We start from the raw sequence: 20,166 nt of genomic DNA, 5'->3' as shown, positions 1-20,166 counted from the left end.
GGATCCCACGACCCCATACCGTTTTGCCAACTCCGGGTGAGGAGTTAGCATTACCTCTCCTGATGGTCGGAGCGTGGGGTCGGTGGGGGATGTTGCCACCGGCACCAGCATCTCGGTGAGCGGGCCGATGGTGACTGCCGTCGCCAGGATAGCGGCCACAGGTGCGAAGCGGGGGCGCGTCGGTTCTCGTCCCAAGAACGGTATCCGCTCGCCGTTGCTCTCCATGGTGGCGCATCGCTGGCGGGGTTGCACGTTGAGTCCTAGCCGTTCTAAGAGGTCGGTACCTGCGATACACGCGTGACACAACGCACTCGACACGTAGAACTCCTGGGTGCACACCTGACTGCCTATGCGGACCTCTAGGGTTGCTCTCCCCAGCAACCCCATTCCGGCTCCGCTCGCCGTGTGCAGCGCGCGGTCCGGGGCCTGCAGGTGACGCACGTCGACCCCGATCGCGCTGCAGTGCGCTGCACTCACGAGCGAGGCCACCGCCCCCGTGTCCAGCAGGATTCGGGTGCGCACTCCGTTTACCTCCCCTTCCACCAGCGACGTGGCCCCCGTGATCCCCGCCACCAGCTCCCGTAGCCAGTCGCCAGGAGTCACCGTTTCCGGGGGCGTTGTTGCTGGAACCTGTGTGGAGATCACTCGCTCGCCATTATCACTACAGCTTGTTCGTGTCAGGGCTACGTCGATTTCACCCCCCGGTGGTCCCCTCTCTAGGGGGGCCTTAGTGTTTGACCTTAGCTCTTGTCTAGCTCGGGCGACCTGAGGACAGTCCCTCCTGAGATGCCCTCGCCGATCGCAAACATAACACGTCCGGGGAGGGGTGGCGGCTCCGTAGTGGGCCCCCTGCCCGCTCCCTCTCCCAGTTTGTCGCTGCCTGGACTCCACCTCTAGTTGGGTTACCCTTCCCGTTAGCCCTCCCACCGTGGCGCGCAGCTCCCCCATCTCGGACTGGATGGCCTCAACGGAGGACTGCAGCTTGGTCATATTTTTATTCGCTTCCTCGCGTATATCTCCTATGCCAGCCTGTAACCCGGCTACCCACCCTGGGGTGGTCTCGCTGGGTCTCTGGGGCTCCCTTGCCCGTCCCCTTACTACGATGGCGATCTCTTCCTCCTCGTCGGAGAGTAGGCTCGCCACGGCGCACTCTCGTCCCCTCCCTCGAGGCTGCGCGCGCTCACCCGAGAGTTTCTCGCATTTGCGCGCGCGCTCGACGAGGGTGTTAAAGGAGAGGCGTGCACCGTCGACATTTGGCTGCCACCACGGGGTTTGTGCCAAATATCGCTGGACCTTCCCGGCGGCGAGGCCCTCAATTATTTTTGACTCGTACTCCGGGTACGCGAGCTGGGTCAGCGTGCGCACGTCCTCAGCGTAATCTCGCAAATCCTCGCCGGGTCGGCGACGGCGTGCCTCTAATGCTGCCTGCGCCTCCTCCTCGTCATAGGCGCCGAAGCGTCGTTCAAGTTCGCACATTAATTCTTCCCACTGAGTTTGTGCGCTTGCGGGCAAAGCTTCCACAAAGTCAGCTGCCCGCCCATCTAAATGTAGCTCTAACTGCTGCAACGCCTCCTCATCTGACCACCCATTAACCTTTTTAGCCCCCCTGATGCTGCGGGCAAACGATTTCCATGATGGAATTCCTTTGCCCGTAAATGTGCATTTTACTTTAACTTGGGTTAGGGGGCCTCTCTCCCTTGGGGGCGCGGGGGATCATCCCACTTCTGACACCAATATGTGAGGGTCGCTAGCCCCCGAGATCCCTCCCTCGGTACCCCTAACGGCCGGGTTAACCTCATTACTCGCCCCCTCGCTGCTAGGCGAACCGCTGCTGGGTTCTTCACCCATGGGGTGAGAGCCGTCGCTCCAGGATTCCCCTCCCCCGCGGGTCCGCGTAGTAGGCATGGTTAATTACGTACGCGCACACCCACACACAGCTCTGCGCGGCACTCACTCAACCCTGACCACTCACGCTAGGATCGCGCACCTGTATTATACACGTCGTGAACGTGCGCGCACACACACATACAGCTCCACACGCGATACCCACTCTTGCGCCGCTCTGCGCCGCGCTCGCCGCTCACGTTATGATCGCGCACCTGGGGTACGCCGATTACGCACGCCGCGAGCTTACGCATACACAGTACCACACGCGTTCACACTTATAACACGAGATCACACGAGGCCACGATCAGCTATTAATGATTTATTGTCTGCTACGTGGGACTGGTTGTTGAGTCAGTATGAATCGACGAGGCTGCCTACTCTACTAACCCGGAACCTTTTCCCTATTTATCGTTCACGAAACACTTTTACCTCCTTACTCACGGTTTGAGGCACTCGACGTTCCGTGGGTTTTCCTCGCTGCTTGCCTCGACACGTCGCACGGACGTCTGGAGGGCAGAGCTGGGGCAGTCCTGGACGTTGGCTTCTCGGAGCAAGAGTGCGATTTCCCCTTTGCGCTCCCCATTTATCCTCCCTACCTCAAAGAGAATGCGGCTCTGGACAATAGGCTCGCGACCCTCTCGCATGCGCACCGCCGTTCCGGGCGCTTTTGATATGCGACTTAATGCTCAACCTGCGCGGCGCAAATTCCAATCAATCGGCGTCCGTCACAAAGGTGCGCCGTGGGAATTTGTGCACGGCTCCCCGCGTGACCCCGCTCTCCCGATTACTCATACTAACAGCCTTATCCTTTAACTCCCCTAACAATGGTGCCTGCGTTCCCCGGCGTAATTATGCCGTCCCTCCGCTCCCTGTGCGGGGGTGCCTGATTATGCAATTCAGATGCGCTGCGTGTTTTCTAATGATGCTCCTCCATCACAATGCTTATTCCCTCTGCCTGCCCCGTCGATACTTGCGTGTGTGGGGTGTGTGAGATGCGTTTCACCCGCGGTGGCCGAGTGGCCCCTCGCTGCGACCTTGCAACCTTAAGGCCGGTCGCAGCGCCGCGGTGCAAAGTAGCGTCGGGGGAGGTCGTCCAATTCCCTGGTCGCCGGAAACCGTGAAAGTTTAATCCCGATAAGGGCTTCTCGGATAAAAACCGGTCGGCCAGGTGACCTCCCCACGGAGCTCTATGGGGGGGGGGGGAATGCGTGCGGGTGTGTTCGTGTGAGGTGAGGTGAGGGGGACGCGGGGTCGGCTCCGTCGCTTGGTGGTGGCGAGGTCTTAGATGGGGCGCCTGCTGAACGGCTTCGTGGCGGCGGCATGACACCTGCACCTCCAATTAGCGCGGTTGGCTACGTACGGTGCAAAAGAAGTTCAAAACACGTACGTACATACTGCGTCAATGTGATCCCTATCACAGCAGTCTCGATCAACAAGTCGAACTGACCCCGCAAGAGTAGCAGAGTCCGCTCTGGCGGGCAAAGCAGTGGAATCTGCAGAAGGATCTCCCACCAGGTGACCCCCCGCCAGACTTGATCCTCGCCACCGATGCGAGCACGTGGGGGTGGGGGAGCACACCTCCATGGCAGACCCGTCAAGACAGATGGGCAAAGCGGACAGAGCAGTGCATCTAGCGCTCCGTTACTTTCGGACCAGGCTCTGACGGGAAGCAAGTTCTCTTCTTTCTAGATTTGAAGCAAGTTCTCGTTCACTGTGACGACATGACGGCTGTGGCGATGGTGAGTTGTCGTGGCTCCCCCCAAGTGTCGCTCTCTAATGGTGGAGGTTTGGACTTCCTGGCCTGGGCGGAGTCAGAGCACCTGTCCCTACAGGCTTTGTCGTCTGGCAAGGGGTGAGCGACAGGATCACGCGCGCGCCCGCCTTGGGTCGAGGGCGTCTCGATCCCATGGAGTGCGCTCAGTATCGTGAGACACTTGAGTAGGTCCAATTGCCTTGGTGCACATTTTTGTCGCCGTAAGTCAGTTGGGTTTATGAGACTGCGGCTGAGACCCGTGCATGTTGCGAATGTGCGCAACTCTGTCGGGTTGTGTTCACACGACATCACTAGCAGTACAGGAAGGGTCATTTATTAAAAATTACGGCCTGGTTATTTGAGGTTTTAGAAGTAACGCAGCATTTTCCTGGATTCAATATTTGTATTGTTTTTCTCTCCAATTTTAGTCCAATTATGCCGTCGCTGTCTATTAATGAGACCGTGGCCATTTAGAACTCGTCAGGAGAGTGCAAAGATATATCATGAAAACTACGTTTGAGATCCCTTCACAAGTACTTAATTTTTTCCCTCACGCAACCTGTGAAAGAGAAATGTTTGTCACCGGTGTTATTAATTCTCAGAGCTGCAATTTAGCTAAATGAAGTGGAAAACCAAATGTAACGTGATGGGTTTTTTGTGCAGTCATTCGTAGCTGTGCTGAGAATCTTTCCTTGAGAAGCTGGTCATTTTAATCATGCGGTACTGAAAACTCGCATTCAAATGCGGGATCTGTGTGTTTGTAGTTTTAACTTAATTTGATGCACTGTAATACTAGAATTATTTTATGATAGCTTCTAATTTACATATCCTTATAAATAACAACTTTATTATTATTATCGTAGGATTTAAAGTCTACAGTTATTCATCGGAGGATCATGAGGGGATTGTGGTGGCTTGGGAACGCTTTCATCCAGCAGTGGATTGACCGTGATGAGTTCGTGTCTGGGATGCCATGTCTGTGGTGCTCCCTTTAAGTTTTGTGGATCCAAGGGAGGCTCTGTGGCTCATTTCTGGCTGAGTTGACCTTGCAAGACGTTAATCTCCAAGTCCTCCTGTTTGAGCATGAAGCCAACTTATCCCTTTGCATGATTATCTTTTTGTAAAAATGTCTACGCTTCACTCACTGGAAGATCAATTTAGGATTGAATACGGCTGAGATTCATGTTTACTTGGGTTTCTGTGAAACTGTTGCATATCAAGATCACGTGAAATGGAAGCCTGAACGTTGCCCTTTCGAAGAGACAATATAATTGCGGGCGCCGTCACCACGCATCAGCAGTCCTCCCCCCTCCCCCCATCGAAGCAGTTGAATTCTTGACGTGGGGGATATCTCTGAATGAGGCGGTGGATCTGGCAGAGCGAGAGAGCATGAGGGAGCGGGCAGCAGCTCCGGGAGATGTGCGTAGAGAGGGGGTCAGCCGAGGATATGGGCCGTCGCCCTCTCTTTTGTCATTTTATTTTTTTTGACAATTCCTTCGGCAACGTTATATTCTAGCCGTCATGGGGAATATATGGAGGAACGAGCGAACGTGTCCGCTGTTTGCCTGCGGCGGTGTGGTTTTTTTGTGTGTGCGCGCGCGCTCGGCTTGCGGATTTGCTTCGGAGGAATGAAAGCGATAATAAAAGTGCAGCCGGCGGTTTAATATCAGGACGGCTTGGGGTGGGGGGGAAGCACATTTTCTCGTGGGGCTCGATCAGGGCTGCGTGGTACAAACCCGTGGAGTCACGCGTAAGGAGGAGGAGTGGGTTCCATCCCACGCTTAGCGTTCCCCCCCCTCATCCGTCCAGCCCCCCGCTGCCGGCCGTTTTCTGGCAGTGGGCCGTCTCCCCAGCCCGAAGGATTACAGATCTTCATACCTTGGCAGGCACTCACTCTTTCCTCTGGCTCATGGAAAGCACATCATCTTCCCAGCTCCCAGAGGCAGCAAATTTTGACGTGTTTTTATTTTTGTGGGAGAGTTTATTTCATTATTTTTTTTCTTTCTTTCGACTTTACTCATAAGCCGCATGGGCCTTGGCATCCAGGTCTGGCCGGCCTGCAGCCCTCTGCTTTTGTCCAGATGGGATGGGGCCCTGAAGACGTTTTGTTGTGCGTCAGGCCAAGAAAGTGGAATGCTCTTGGAGTTTTTCGTTTTAAATGGTTCTCGATGGATTCCGTAAAGTTTTTATCGATTTCCACTCGGTACCAGCCAATTAAAAAAATCGTCATCGATTCAACGTCGTGTCTAATTACTCTTTTAAAAATATTTGAAAACATTTAAATATTCACTGACTCAGAACGTAATGATAATAATGTCTATTAATAGTTGCCACCAGTTTTTTTGCTGTGGTCAGAGCAATTTATCCGCAGTCATAAAGTTTCAAGTTCAAATCCCAGCCAGGGATCGTTTTCACCCATCTCATGTGTGAGGTTGATGAAAATGAGTTGCAGCTCTCGGAATGTTGACAGTCCATGTCGCACAAATGCACGGACCCCTTCCTATAGGAATGTGGAATTTTCATCAATTAGCTCTAAAGGGATGGAATGGTTGATGAGCATCACTCACTTGTCATACATGAAGATCCTGCAGCCCGTGATAGTCTAATAGTTGCATGTATGTATGTTGAACTTCTTTCGCACCGTATATAGCCAGCCGCGCTAATAAGAGGTACTGTTACATAAGCTGCCAAAAAAATGTATAAAATATTGTTGAACAAAAAAAATGCGACATTCTTTCAACGACTGTGAGCTCTGGCGTTCTTTAAGTTGGTATTAAGTGTTTGAGAAAGTGTCTGCGCATTTGTGTGTGTGTGTGCGCATGACTACGGTCGTGTATGTGTCTACAGTTGTGTCGTGGTTCGTGTGGGATTCACTGCCTTCACTGTACCACATTCCCAAATTCCCTGTACAGGATTTATACGGCAGCATCTCTTTAAATGCTGAAGAACTGTGTGTCTGTGTGAACACGTATTATCATTACCATTCGTGAATTACCAAATGTACGCAAGTTCGGTTCCGTCAGGTGCAGGATGCCCGTTGGACTATCCGGTCACAATTGTCAAGCTCTGACTTTCAAGGAATAAAATGTTTCTCTGAGAATGTATTCAGTGAATGAAATTAAAATAAAACAAGCATTTTTATACCTATAAATATGGATTCTATTATCGCAGAGCGTTTCACCCTGGGTTGGGCTCGTGTCTGGCTATGAACATTGCTTTTAGAAACGAGGAAGTGGACATCCGCACTGGCCTGAGCATTACACCGTACGTTGCGGGAGCCCACGTGCTCCGTGAGGTCCCAGCTGATTGTGAATGAAGTCGGTGTGCTTGCGTGCTCCGTGCGTTCGTTCGCAACTTCGCCCTGAAGCCACTGTGCCGAAGCCGTTGGAGGAGCGCGCACAACCTCGGTGCTTGTCGAAAGAAGTTCAACATTCATACGTGCGTCACTCCTATACCCGCACTGTTTGAACAACTACCATCGCATATCTCCCGCTAACTGATTAACCTCCAGCAAACCGGTGCACTTTTTTATTGCACGGCATAGTGATGATTTTCCATTGATGTTCAAGATCCGACCGTTTCATGTATCGTCTACATCCCAGTCCCCAATGAGTCGGATGTGTGACCTACAGTGTATAGACAAACAGTACAAGGACCTTGCGAATTCTTATGATTCAGTGTTGATGCCTGAATCGATGCTACCCTTACAATACGGTTCCTTTATTTTCTTGTTTTACGCAATTTTTATTTCATAGTGGCAGTAAGGGGTGCCACGGTGGCGAGATGTTATCTCCCTCTCCTTGTATGCAGGAAGTCGTGGATTCGATCTCAAACCTGACGCCTGCTTTATATTCAGAGTTTGCGATGTCTCTTTCCCCGCGGTCGTGTGGATTTTTCTCTGGGTTCCTTCCACATTTAGAATCAACATCACGTGTTTAGAGTATTTGGCTGCTGTAAATTTCCTCGCGATAAGCCACTTCATTGAGCTATTATTTGTGACCAGGTCGCTTCTGAAAAAAAGCAATATAGCTCAGTAGGTCTTAGTATTTTTTTTTAATTGCAGATGCTTTATGAAATGCGCGTACAAGTTAGCGCTATCCCTGTGTTGTTGCCTCCCGCAAGAATGTTACCGCGATTGTTCGAGTGTTAGTCCACCGTCTCCTCGCCCTTTGCCCACGCCCGGCTATTTTCACGAGATCTCCCTTTCCAAGCAGAGAAAGAAAATCGTCGTTTAAATGTTATCTCTCACGTGGTTCACGTCAAGGGTTTTATTGATTGAACAGAGGTTTTCATTCCTGGATGAGCTCACGGGTGGAAATTTGGCAATCTGCGTTTTCTACCAGAAGCCACTCACTCCTGGGTCAGCTGATCCTAGGGTCGGGGTCGGCAACTCACGGCTCCGGAGCCGCGTGCAGCCCTTTAAGGACCGCTTCGTGACGTCATTCATTAAGGACCACCGTCCGTCACGTATTCACGTCGCATTGGCAGCTCTTGAAACATCGAGCGTTTTTTTTACCGAATTCGAAAATAAAAAAATTATCTTGTTGTTTTGGTTGCTGACCCCTGTCCTAGAGTCGTAACTACTGTACTTGGGTGCGGTGTGGTCAACATCAGCACTGGGGAGACAAAGGCGACCCGGCCTGTGCAGTGCTCACCCCTTTACCCCACCGCGCGCTGCGCCGGCCTTAATAGGTGCTCACCAATGGCTCCTGTCCCTGTTTATTATGCCAACAAGGGCATCTTTGTGTTCATGTGTTTACGAGTGAGTGTGTGTGCGTGTGTTATTAATATTTCCCAGCAATATGCTGCATAACTGCTGGAGGCATATGGTCTGCTTACCAGTTCAATTATTCCAAACATGAACATATGTTCTGGATTTGGGGCAATTTTCATCTGATTTATTCTATACCGGGTTAGGTGATGGCAGATAGTGATGTTACTCTAAGGTGAATTCAGATGTGTGTGTGTGTGCTTCTATTTGGTTGTCTACTTGTTTGTCTACTTGCTTGTCTACGTGAGTGCGTCTCGTTGATGTAGCTGCATGCATGTACGTGTCTGTACTGCTGCATGCATGTATGTGTCTGTACTGCTGCATGCGTGTACGTGTCTGTACTGCTGTCTGTTTGTCTGTACCCCTGTACCCCTGTGTGTATCTTTTTACACCCCTGTGTGTCCATATCGCTGTACCCTGTCTCCTTACCTCTGTCTCCATTGTCCCATGTTTCTGCCTGATTGTGTATGTGTCTGATGTGTCTGTACGTCTTTGTGTTCACGTCTTTGTGTACACGTCTTTGCACCCATGGGAGTACGTCTTCCTGACCCGCTGTGCTCACGCTTTTGTACTGGCTCCACCCCTGTACGTGCTCAATGTCTGATCTCTGTGCACTCTGTACATGTGTCCCCTGGTACCCTGTGTGTGTGTCTCTGCCCCGTGCTTGTGTGTGTGTGTGTCCCATGTTTGTTGGCCTCTGTACTCCTGTGTATAATGTACACACCCTGTGTGTCCATGTATTTGTCCCTGTATATGTTCCTGTACACTTGTGTATATATTTACGTCTCTTCACCCTATACCGTTGTGTGTAAATCTGTTTCTACCTTTATATGCGTATATCCGTACCTCTTTCTCTATCCCTGTGTGTGCGCCTTTACCCCCGTGTGAACAATCACTCGTGTGTGCGTGTCTCTACCTCTGTTCCCCCTGCCCCCCATGTGAGATACTGCCGTGATGTAACAGTTATTAAGGTTATCGTACTCTGGACTCGCAATCCAGAGGTCGCCGGTTCGACCTCCAGGCGCGGCAGTTGCAAACAACCTGCGAGTTTCTTACGTTGCCCTGCCTCTGTCCACCGAGTGGTACAAATGGTTCATATTCTTAGGTTTTTTCGGTAAAGTCACGTAGGTAAAAAATTTAAATTAATAAAAGTAAAATAAAAATAAAATAAAAATCACGACGTTTCGGAGGCAACACAAGCCTCCGTCTTCAGGTCCAAGAAAACAGTCCTTGTATATATACTTTTATTTGTATTTTACTTTTATTAATTTTATTTTTATTTTTTTACCTACGTGACTTTCCCGAAATAACCTAAGAATATGAATCCTTGCAGTCACGAAAGCTTCAAATCTAGAATTGGTACAAAATGGGTTCGCCGCACTCGATTGGCAGGTTGCATGCCGTGGGGTTGAAGCGTTAAAGATGCTCCCACGTCTCGTGAGGCGTCGTACGAGATACCTTCCCGAAGGGATATCTCGAGTTTCCTCTAGCGGAGGCCAATCTCTCGTGACAGCGGTTTGTGAGCGAGCGGTCGCGGGGCTGCACCCTGACCTCACGCGCGTATTGTTCGTCCTCCCCTGTCTCTCACCCCCCCTCCCCCCGCACCCCCCCCCCGCAACCCCCCCCCCCCCCAGAATGCGTGCCCCCGTGGGCGGAGCTCGCTGAGCGCCTGGCGGTGACGTCGCTGCAGCAGCGAGGAGGCTCCACGTCGTGCGTAGTGCACATCCGCGCGCCCGCCGGACACTTGGTGGCCCTCAACGTGACGCGGCTCGCGGCCCACGGGCGCGCGGCGCCAGCGGCGGCCCCGCTGGTCCCGCAGCAGCACGCTCCCCCGCTGCCGCCGGGCCTGCACGTTCACGCGTCGCCCGCTCCCTCCGGCCCGCCCGCACCATACCTACCTCCCGGTCAGTGCCGGCAAAATGTCTTCCACCGAACTTTCGTAAACCGAGGGATACGTGTGCAAGTATCGAATTGTGTAATTTTATCGTGATTAGTTGTGCCTAACTAAGTAGCAGTGGATGGTGGTAACAACTAGAAAAGCAAGTTACCAAGGCACAAAATTTTATATAGCCTGCTGTGTGGGTCGTGGGGGTTAGTTGGACATATTGGCGGTACACCGGTGCAACATAACACTCTGGCCCTCATTAAACAGTTTCAAATCTAAATTTGAATCAGCAAATCTGTTTACCAGTCTTTAATTTATTCAGTCTACTGAGAATTGCTAAAAAAGGTCAACATTGACCGTTGATTTGGGTCTGTTGAATCGAGGAACCCATCCGATCAAGTCTAGGGCATGAGTCAAAACATCAGGCTGGGTGCTGCTATACGGCAACAGCCTGCGATGCTTCATATTCAGCTGCTCACGTAACGTTCATCTTCCGACTGCTTCGAAATCATGAGAACTGATTTTGACGCACCAAACACCACCACCCCGCAAAAATTTCTGACTGGGCTTGCGAATCGCCAATATGTTCATGTAACAGCACTTTACCATGCCGGTCGGTGCAGGTTGGCAGCTACACGCGTGCCAACGCTGACCCCGCAAACCAGACTTCCCTCGAGTAGACATGGTGTTGTGATCTTGATATGAAAAACATTCTGGGATTTATGTTGTGTTTTGCGGATTGAGAAACCTTTCTGCGCATGAATCATGACTTGTCTCCATCCCGCACACATTCTCTTCTGGCTCATGCATTCCGCTCCTGAGCTAGATCAACTACTTGAATTTGTTTTTTGTTAAAATTCATTTTGGCAATGCCCACCATGGCCTGATCCACTTCACCTTCGTCTCACGTACAGTATGCCACTCTGGTTTCACAAACCCACACCCTTGGGCAAACACCACACCTTAACCCACACTGTCCTGGTCTCACACCTTAACCCACACCGTCCTGGTCTCACACATTGATCCCACACCGTCCTGGTCTAACACCTTAACCCACACCATCCTGGTCTAACACTTTAACCCACTCCGTCCTGGTCTGGCACATTAACCCACACTGTCCTGGTCTAGCACCTTAACCCACACCGTCCTGGTCTAACACTTTAACCCACACTGTCCTGGTCTAACACTTTAACCCACACTGTCCTGGTCTAACACTTTAACCCACACTGTCCTGGTCTAACACTTTAACCCACACCGTCCTGGTCTAACACCTTAACCCACACCGACCTGGTCTAGCACCTTGACCCACACTGTACTAGTCTAACACTTTAACCCACACTGTCCTGGTCTAACACTTTAACCCACTCCGTCCTGGTCTAACACCTTAACCCACACCGTCCTGGTCTAACACTTTAACCCACTCCGTCCTGGTCTAACACTTTAACCCACACTGTCCTGGTCTAACACTTTAACCCACACCGTCCTGGTGTAACACCTTAACCCACACCGTCCTGGTCTAGCACCTTAACCCACACTGTCCTAGTCTAACACTTTAACCCACTCCGTCCTGGTCTAACACCTTAACCTACACCGTCCTGGTCTAACACTTTAACCCACACTGTCCTGGTCTAACACCTTAACCCACACCGTCCTGGTCTAACACTTTAACCCACTCCGTCCTGGTCTAACACCTTAACCCACACTGTCCTGGTCTCACACCTTAACCCACACTGTCCTGGTCTAACACCTTAACCCACACTGTCCTGGTCTAACACCTTAACCCACACTGTCCTGGTCTCACACCTTAACCCACACTGTCCTGGTCTAACACCTTAACCCACACCGTCCTGGTCTAACACCTTAACCCACACTGTCCTGGTCTAACACCTTAACCCACACTGTCCTGGTCTCACACCTTAACCCACACTGTCCTGGTCTAACACCTTAACCCACACCGTCCTGGTCTAACACCTTAACCCACACCGTCCTGGTCTAACACCTTAACCCACACTGTCCTGGTCTAATACCTTAACCCACAGCGTCCTGGTCTAACACCTTAACCCACACTGTCCTGGTCTAACACCTTAACCCATACCGACCTGGTCTCACACCGTAACCCACACCGTCCTGGTCTAACACCTTAACCCACACTGTCCTGGTCTAACACCTTAACCCACACCGACCTGGTCTCACACCTTAACCCACACCGTCCTGGTCTAACACCTTAACCCACACCGTCCTGGTCTAACACCTTAACCCACACTGTCCTGGTCTAACACCTTAACCCACTCCGTCCTGGTCTAACACCTTAACCCACACTGTCCTGGTCTCACACCTTAACCCACACCGTCCTGGTCTAACACCTTAACCCACACCGTCCTGGTCTAACACCTTAACCCACACTGTCCTGGTCTCACACCTTAACCCACACTGTCCTGGTCTAACACCTTAACCCACACCGTCCTGGTCTAACACCTTAACCCACACCGTCCTGGTCTAGCACTTTAACCCACACTGTCCTGGTCTAACACCTTAACCCACTCCGTCCTGGTCTAACACCTTAACCCACACTGTCCTGGTCTCACACCTTAACCCACACCGTCCTGGTCTAACACCTTAACCCACACCGTCCTGGTCTAACACCTTAACCCACACCGTCCTGGTCTAACACTTTAACCCACTCCGTCCTGGTCTAGCACCTTAACCCACACTGTCCTGGTCTAACACCTTAACCCACTCCGTCCTGGTCTAACACCTTAACCCACACTGTCCTGGTCTCACACCTTAACCCACACCGTCCTGGTCTAACACCTTAACCCACACCGTCCTGGTCTAACACCTTAACCCACACCGTCCTGGTCTAACACTTTAACCCACTCCGTCCTGGTCTAGCACCTTAACCCACACCGTCCTGGTCTAACACCTTAACCCACTCCGTCCTGGTCTAACACCTTAACCCACACTGTCCTGGTCTCACACCTTAACCCACACCGTCCTGGTCTAACACCTTAACCCACACCGTCCTGGTCTAACACCTTAACCCACACCGTCCTGGTCTAACACCTTAACCCACACCGTCCTGGTCTAACACCTTAACCCACACCGTCCTGGTCTAACACCTTAACCCACACCGTCCTGGTCTAACACTTTAACCCACACTGTCCTGGTCTACCACCTTAACCCACACTGTCCTGGTCTAACACCTTAACCTACACTGCCCTGGTCTAGCACCTTAACCCACACTGTCCTGGTCTAACACCTTAACCCACGCCGTCCTGGTCTCACACCTTAACCCACACTGTCCTGGTCTAACACCTTAACCCACACCGTCCTGGTCTAACACCTTAACCCACACTGTCCTGGTCTAACACCTTAACCCACTCCGTCCTGGTCTAACACCTTAACCCACACCGTCCTGGTCTAACACCTTAACCCACACCGCCCTGGTCTAGCACCTTAACCCACACTGTCCTGGTCTAACACCTTAACCCACTCCGTCCTGGTCTAACACCTTAACCCACACTGTCCTGGTCTCACACCTTAACCCACACCGTCCTGGTCTAACACCTTAACCCACACCGTCCTGGTCTAACACCTTAACCTACACTGTCCTGGTCTCACACCTTAACCCACACTGTCCTGGTCTAACACCTTAACCCACACCGTCCTGGTCTAACACCTTAACCCACACCGTCCTGGTCTAACACCTTAACCCACACTGTCCTGGTCTAACACCTTAACCCACAGCGTCCTGGTCTAACACCTTAACCCACACTGTCCTGGTCTAACACCTTAACCCACACTGTCCTGGTCTCACACCTTAACCCATACCGACCTGGTCTCACACCGTAACCCACACCGTCCTGGTCTAACACCTTAACCCACTCCGTCCTGGTCTAACACCTTAACCCACATCGTCCTGGTCTAACACCTTAACCCACACCGTCCTGGTCTAGCACCTTAACCCACACTGTCCTGGTCTAACACCTTAACCCACTCCGTCCTGGTCTAACACCTTAACCCACACTGTCCTGGTCTCACACCTTAACCCACACCGTCCTGGTCTAACACCTTAACCCACACCGTCCTGGTCTAACACCTTAACCCACACCGTCCTGGTCTAACACTTTAACCCACTCCGTCCTGGTCTAGCACCTTAACCCACACTGTCCTGGTCTAACACCTTAACCCACTCCGTCCTGGTCTAACACCTTAATCCACACTGTCCTGGTCTCACACCTTAACCCACACCGTCCTGGTCTAACACCTTAACCCACACCGTCCTGGTCTAACACCTTAACCCACACCGTCCTGGTCTAACACCTTAACCCACACCGTCCTGGTCTAACACCTTAACCCACACCGTCCTGGTCTAACACCTTAACCCACACCGTCCTGGTCTAACACTTTAACCAACTCCATCCTGGTCTAGCACCTTAACCCACACCGTCCTGGTCTAACACTTTAATCCACACTGTCCTGGTCTACCACCTTAACCCACACTGTCCTGGTCTAACACCTTAACCTACACTGCCCTGGTCTAGCACCTTAACCCACACTGTCCTGGTCTAACACCTTAACCCACGCCGTCCTGGTCTCACACCTTAACCCACACTGTCCTGGTCTAACACCTTAACCCACACCGTCCTGGTCTAACACCTTAACCCACACCGTCCTGGTCTAGCACCTTAACCCACACTGTCCTAGTCTAACACTTTAACCCACTCCGTCCTGGTTTAACACCTTAACCCACACCGTCCTGGTCTAACACTTTAACCCACTCAGTCCTGGTCTAACACTTTAACCCACACTGTCCTGGTCTAACACCTTAACCCACACCGTCCTGGTCTAACACTTTAACCCACTCCGTCCTGGTCTAGCACCTTAACCCACACTGTCCTGGTCTAACACCTTAACCCACTCCGTCCTGGTCTAACACCTTAATCCACACTGTCCTGGTCTCACACCTTAACCCACACCGTCCTGGTCTAACACCTTAACCCACACCGTCCTGGTCTAACACCTTAACCCACACCGTCCTGGTCTAACACCTTAACCCACACCGTCCTGGTCTAACACCTTAACCCACACCGTCCTGGTCTAACACCTTAACCCACACCGTCCTGGTCTAACACTTTAACCAACTCCATCCTGGTCTAGCACCTTAACCCACACCGTCCTGGTCTAACACTTTAATCCACACTGTCCTGGTCTACCACCTTAACCCACACTGTCCTGGTCTAACACCTTAACCTACACTGCCCTGGTCTAGCACCTTAACCCACACTGTCCTGGTCTAACACCTTAACCCACGCCGTCCTGGTCTCACACCTTAACCCACACTGTCCTGGTCTAACACCTTAACCCACACCGTCCTGGTCTAACACCTTAACCCACACCGTCCTGGTCTAGCACCTTAACCCACACTGTCCTAGTCTAACACTTTAACCCACTCCGTCCTGGTTTAACACCTTAACCCACACCGTCCTGGTCTAACACTTTAACCCACTCCGTCCTGGTCTAACACTTTAACCCACACTGTCCTGGTCTAACACCTTAACCCACACCGTCCTGGTCTAACACTTTAACCCACTCCGTCCTGGTCTAACACTTTAACCCACTTCGTCCTGCTCTAACACCTTAACCCACACTGTCCTAGTCTAACACTTTAACCCACACTGTCCTGGTCTCACACCTTAACCCACACTGTCCTGGTCTAACACCTTAACCGACTCCGCCCTGGTCTAACACCTTAACCCACACTGTCCTGGTCTAACACCTTAACCCACACCGTCCTGGTCTAACACCTTAACCTACTCCGTCCTGGTCTAACACCTTTATCCCACACTGTCCTAGTCTAACACTTTAACCCACACTGTCCTGGTCTCACACCTTAACCCACACTGTCCTGGTCTAACACCTTAACCGACTCCGCCCTGGTCTAACACCTTAACCCACACTGTCCTGGTCTAACACTTTAACCCACACCGTCCTGGTCTCACACCTTAACCCACTCCGTCCTGGTCTAACACCTTAGCCCACACTGTACTGGTCTAACACCTTAACCCACTCCGTCCTGGTCTAACACCTTTAACCCACACCGTCCTGGTCTAACACTTTAACCCACACTGTCCTGGTCTAACACTTTAACCCACACTGTCCTGGTCTAACACTTTAACCCACTCCGTCCTGGTCTAACACCTTAACCCACACCGTCCTGGTCTAACACTTTAACCCACTCCGTCCTGGTCTAACACTTTAACCCACACTGTCCTGGTCTAACACTTTAACCCACACCGTCCTGGTCTAACACCTTAACCCACACCGTCCTGGTCTAGCACCTTAACCCACACTGTCCTAGTCTAACACTTTAACCCACTCCGTCCTGGTCTAACACCTTAACCTACACCGTCCTGGTCTAACAATTTAACCCACTCCGTCCTGGTCTAACACTTTAACCCACACTGTCCTGGTCTAACACCTTAACCCACACCGTCCTGGTCTAACACTTTAACCCACTCCGTCCTGGTCTAACACCTTAACCCACACTGTCTTGGTCTCACACCTTAACCCACACTGTCCTGGTCTAACACCTTAACCCACACCGTCCTGGTCTAACACCTTAACCCACACTGTCCTGGTCTAACACCTTAACCCACACTGTCCTGGTCTCACACCTTAACCCACACTGTCCTGGTCTAACACCTTAACCCACACCGTCCTGGTCTAACACCTTAACCCACACCGTCCTGGTCTAACACCTTAACCCACACTGTCCTGGTCTAACACCTTAACCCACAGTGTCCTGGTCTAACACCTTAACCCACACTGTCCTGGTCTAACACCTTAACCCACACTGTCCTGGTCTCACACCTTAACCCATACCGACCTGGTCTCACACCGTAACCCACACCGTCCTTGTCTATCACCTTAACCCACACTGTCCTGGTCTAACACCTTAACCCACAACGACCTGGTCTCACACCTTAACCCGCACCATCCTGGTCTAACACCTTATCCCACACCGTCCTGGTCTAACACCTTAACCCACACTGTCCTGGTCTAACACCTTAACCCACTCCGTCCTGGTCTAACACCTTAACCCACACTGTCCTGGTCTCACACCTTAACCCACACCGTCCTGGTCTAACACCTTAACCCACACCGTCCTGGTCTAACACATTAACCCACACCGTCCTGGTCTAACACTTTAACCCACTCCGTCCTGGTCTAACACCTTAACCCACACCGTCCTGGTCTAACACTTTAACCCACTCCGTCCTGGTCTAACACTTTAACCCACACTGTCCTGGTCTAACACCTTAACCCACACCGTCCTGGTCTAATGCTTTAACCCACTCCGTCCTGGTCTAACACTTTAACCCACTTCGTCCTGGTTTCACACCTTAACCCACACTGTCCTGGTCTAACACCTTAACCCACTCCGCCCTGGTCTAACACCTTAACCCACACTGTCCTGATCTATCACCTTAACCCACACCGTCCTGGTCTAACACCTTAACCCACTCCGTCCTGGTCTAACACCTTAACCCACAGTGTCCTGGTCTAACACCTTAACCCACTCCGTCCTGGTCTAACACCTTAACCCACTCCGCCCTGGTCTAACACCTTAACCCACACTGTCCTGGTCTAACACCTTAACCCACTCCGTCCTGGTCTAACACCTTAACCCACTCCGTTCTGGTCTAACACCTTAACCCACATTGTCCTGGTCTAACACTTTAACCCACTCCGTCCTGGTCTAACACTTTAACCCACACCGTCCTGGTCTAACACATTAACCCACACTGTCCTGGTCTTACACTTTAACCCACACTGTCCTGGTCTAACACCTTAACCCACACCGTCCTGGTCTAACACCTTAACCCACACCGTCCTGGTCTAACACCTTAACCCACTCCGTCCTGGTCTAGCACCTTAACCCACTCTGTCCTGGTCGAACACTTTAACCCACACTGTCCTGGTCTAACACTTTAACCCACACCGTCCTGGTCTCACACCTTAACCCACACCGTCCTGGTCTAACACCTTAACCCACACTGTCCTGGTCTAGCACCTTAACCCACACTGTCCTGGTCTAGCACCTTAACCCACACTGTCCTGGTCTAACACCTTAACCCACTCCGTCCTTGTCTAGCACCTTTAACCCACACTGTCCTGGTCTAACACTTTAACCCACTCCGTCCTGGTCTAACACCTTAACCCACACCGTCCTGGTCTAACACTTTAACCCACTCCGTCCTGGTCTAGCACCTTAACCCACACCGTCCTGGTCTAACACTTTAACCCACACTGTCCTGGTCTAACACTTTAACCCACTCCATCCTGGTCTAACACCTTTAACCCACTCCGTCCTGGTCTAGCACCTTAACCCACACGGTCCTGGTCTCACACCTTAACCCACACCGTCCTGGTCTAACACCTTAACCCACACTGTCCTGGTCTAGCACCTTAACCCACACTGTCCTGGTCTAGCACCTTAACCCACACTGTCCTGGTCTAACACCTTAACCCACTCCGTCCTGGTCTAGCACCTTAACCCACACCGTCCTGGTCTAACACTTTAACCCACACTGTCCTGGTCTAACACTTTAACCCACTCCATCCTGGTCTAACACCTTTAACCCACTCCGTCCTGGTCTAGCACCTTAACCCACACTGTCCTGGTCTAGCACCTTAACCCACACTGTCCTGGTCTAACACTTTAACCCACTCCGTCCTGGTCTAGCACCTTAACCCACACCGTCCTGGTCTAACACTTTAACCCACACTGTCCTGGTCTAACACTTTAACCCACTCCATCCTGGTCTAACACCTTTAACCCACTCCGTCCTGGTCTAGCACCTTAACCCACACCGTCCTGGTCTAGCACCTTAACCTACACTGTCCTGGTCTCACACCTTAACCCACGCGGCTTCTTAATGGCGCCGCGTTTCCCGGACAGGCGTGGCGAGCGATGTGACCACGACGCCGCGAGCCGCCTGTGCCCTGCCCTGGCTGGAGGTGCGTGATGGCTTCCCGGACGGCGAGGGGCCCCCATCCGCATCGCCGCGCCTCCTGCGCATCTGCAGCGAGCGGCCGGCCTCCGCGGGCGCGCCGGCCGCGCCATCGGCGGCGGCGCCCTTCCGGAGTGTCCTGTCCAGCCGCAGCGAGCTGACGCTCGAGTTCCAGTGGGCGGGCGCCAGCGCCACTGAGGGCAGTGTGGCGGCCGCGGAGTTCCAGGCGACGGTGACCTTCACCGGTGAGCGAAGCCGCATTGTGACCTGCGCACGTCTCCGGGCGTCCGTCAGTTGTCAGTTTGATTACGTCACGCGGTGACACGAAGGTTCCACATGAAACCCTCGCAGAGTAGTGTGACCCTTTGTGTTGGAGAGCGGCCCACAAAAGCGGATATCACAGAGCTCCCTCCGCATGCAAGAAGAAACGTTCATCACAACACGGTCAATCTTATTTTTTATTCTCACAGTGGGAATGTATCCAAAGTAAGTACACATCCAGATTGAATGCAGCATTTGTTTTTTATATTCACTGGTGAAGGGGCTGAGAGTGTCACTACACTTGTGAACCCCACCCCGTTCACTCACAGGTGGCCCGCCTGACTTCTGAGCCACCCTGCACATCTCCCTCTGCATATAAAAGATTTCTGCAGCCCAAAACAACAACTTGCCATTGTCGTGTAGCTTACGCACCTCCAACATGGGTCCCGGGCTGTCCGATACAAGTTTGAAGCTTCGTTCATGAGAAAATGACTTTAAAGGAGTCTTTACGAGTGCACTGCAGTGACACCACTGCAGCGATGTGTTAGAAGCTGTTTCAAATCGGTGACGTTGCTAGAGCGCCATTGCAGGC

General features: G+C 52.0%; 1 protein-coding gene across 2 annotated transcripts in view; it reads left to right on the top strand.

The window, feature by feature from the left end:
* LOC144946712 (uncharacterized) overlaps window positions 1-20,166 on the top strand; it is a 195,617-nt gene that overhangs the window by 47,660 nt on the left and 127,791 nt on the right. For both annotated transcript variants that reach the window (XM_078875823.1, XM_078875822.1), the window contains 2 exons: window positions 10,046-10,315; window positions 19,262-19,558. In XM_078875823.1, coding sequence (XP_078731949.1) covers window positions 10,046-10,315; window positions 19,262-19,558 — 567 coding nt within the window. The remainder of the gene's footprint in view (window positions 1-10,045; window positions 10,316-19,261; window positions 19,559-20,166) is intronic.

Source organism: Lampetra fluviatilis, chromosome 42 (genome assembly GCF_964198595.1).
Source record: "Lampetra fluviatilis chromosome 42, kcLamFluv1.1, whole genome shotgun sequence".
Taxonomy (NCBI): Eukaryota; Metazoa; Chordata; class Hyperoartia; order Petromyzontiformes; family Petromyzontidae; genus Lampetra; species Lampetra fluviatilis.
The sequence above is the reverse complement of the archived record's forward strand: the minus strand, read 5'-3'. Positions and strand labels throughout refer to the sequence as shown.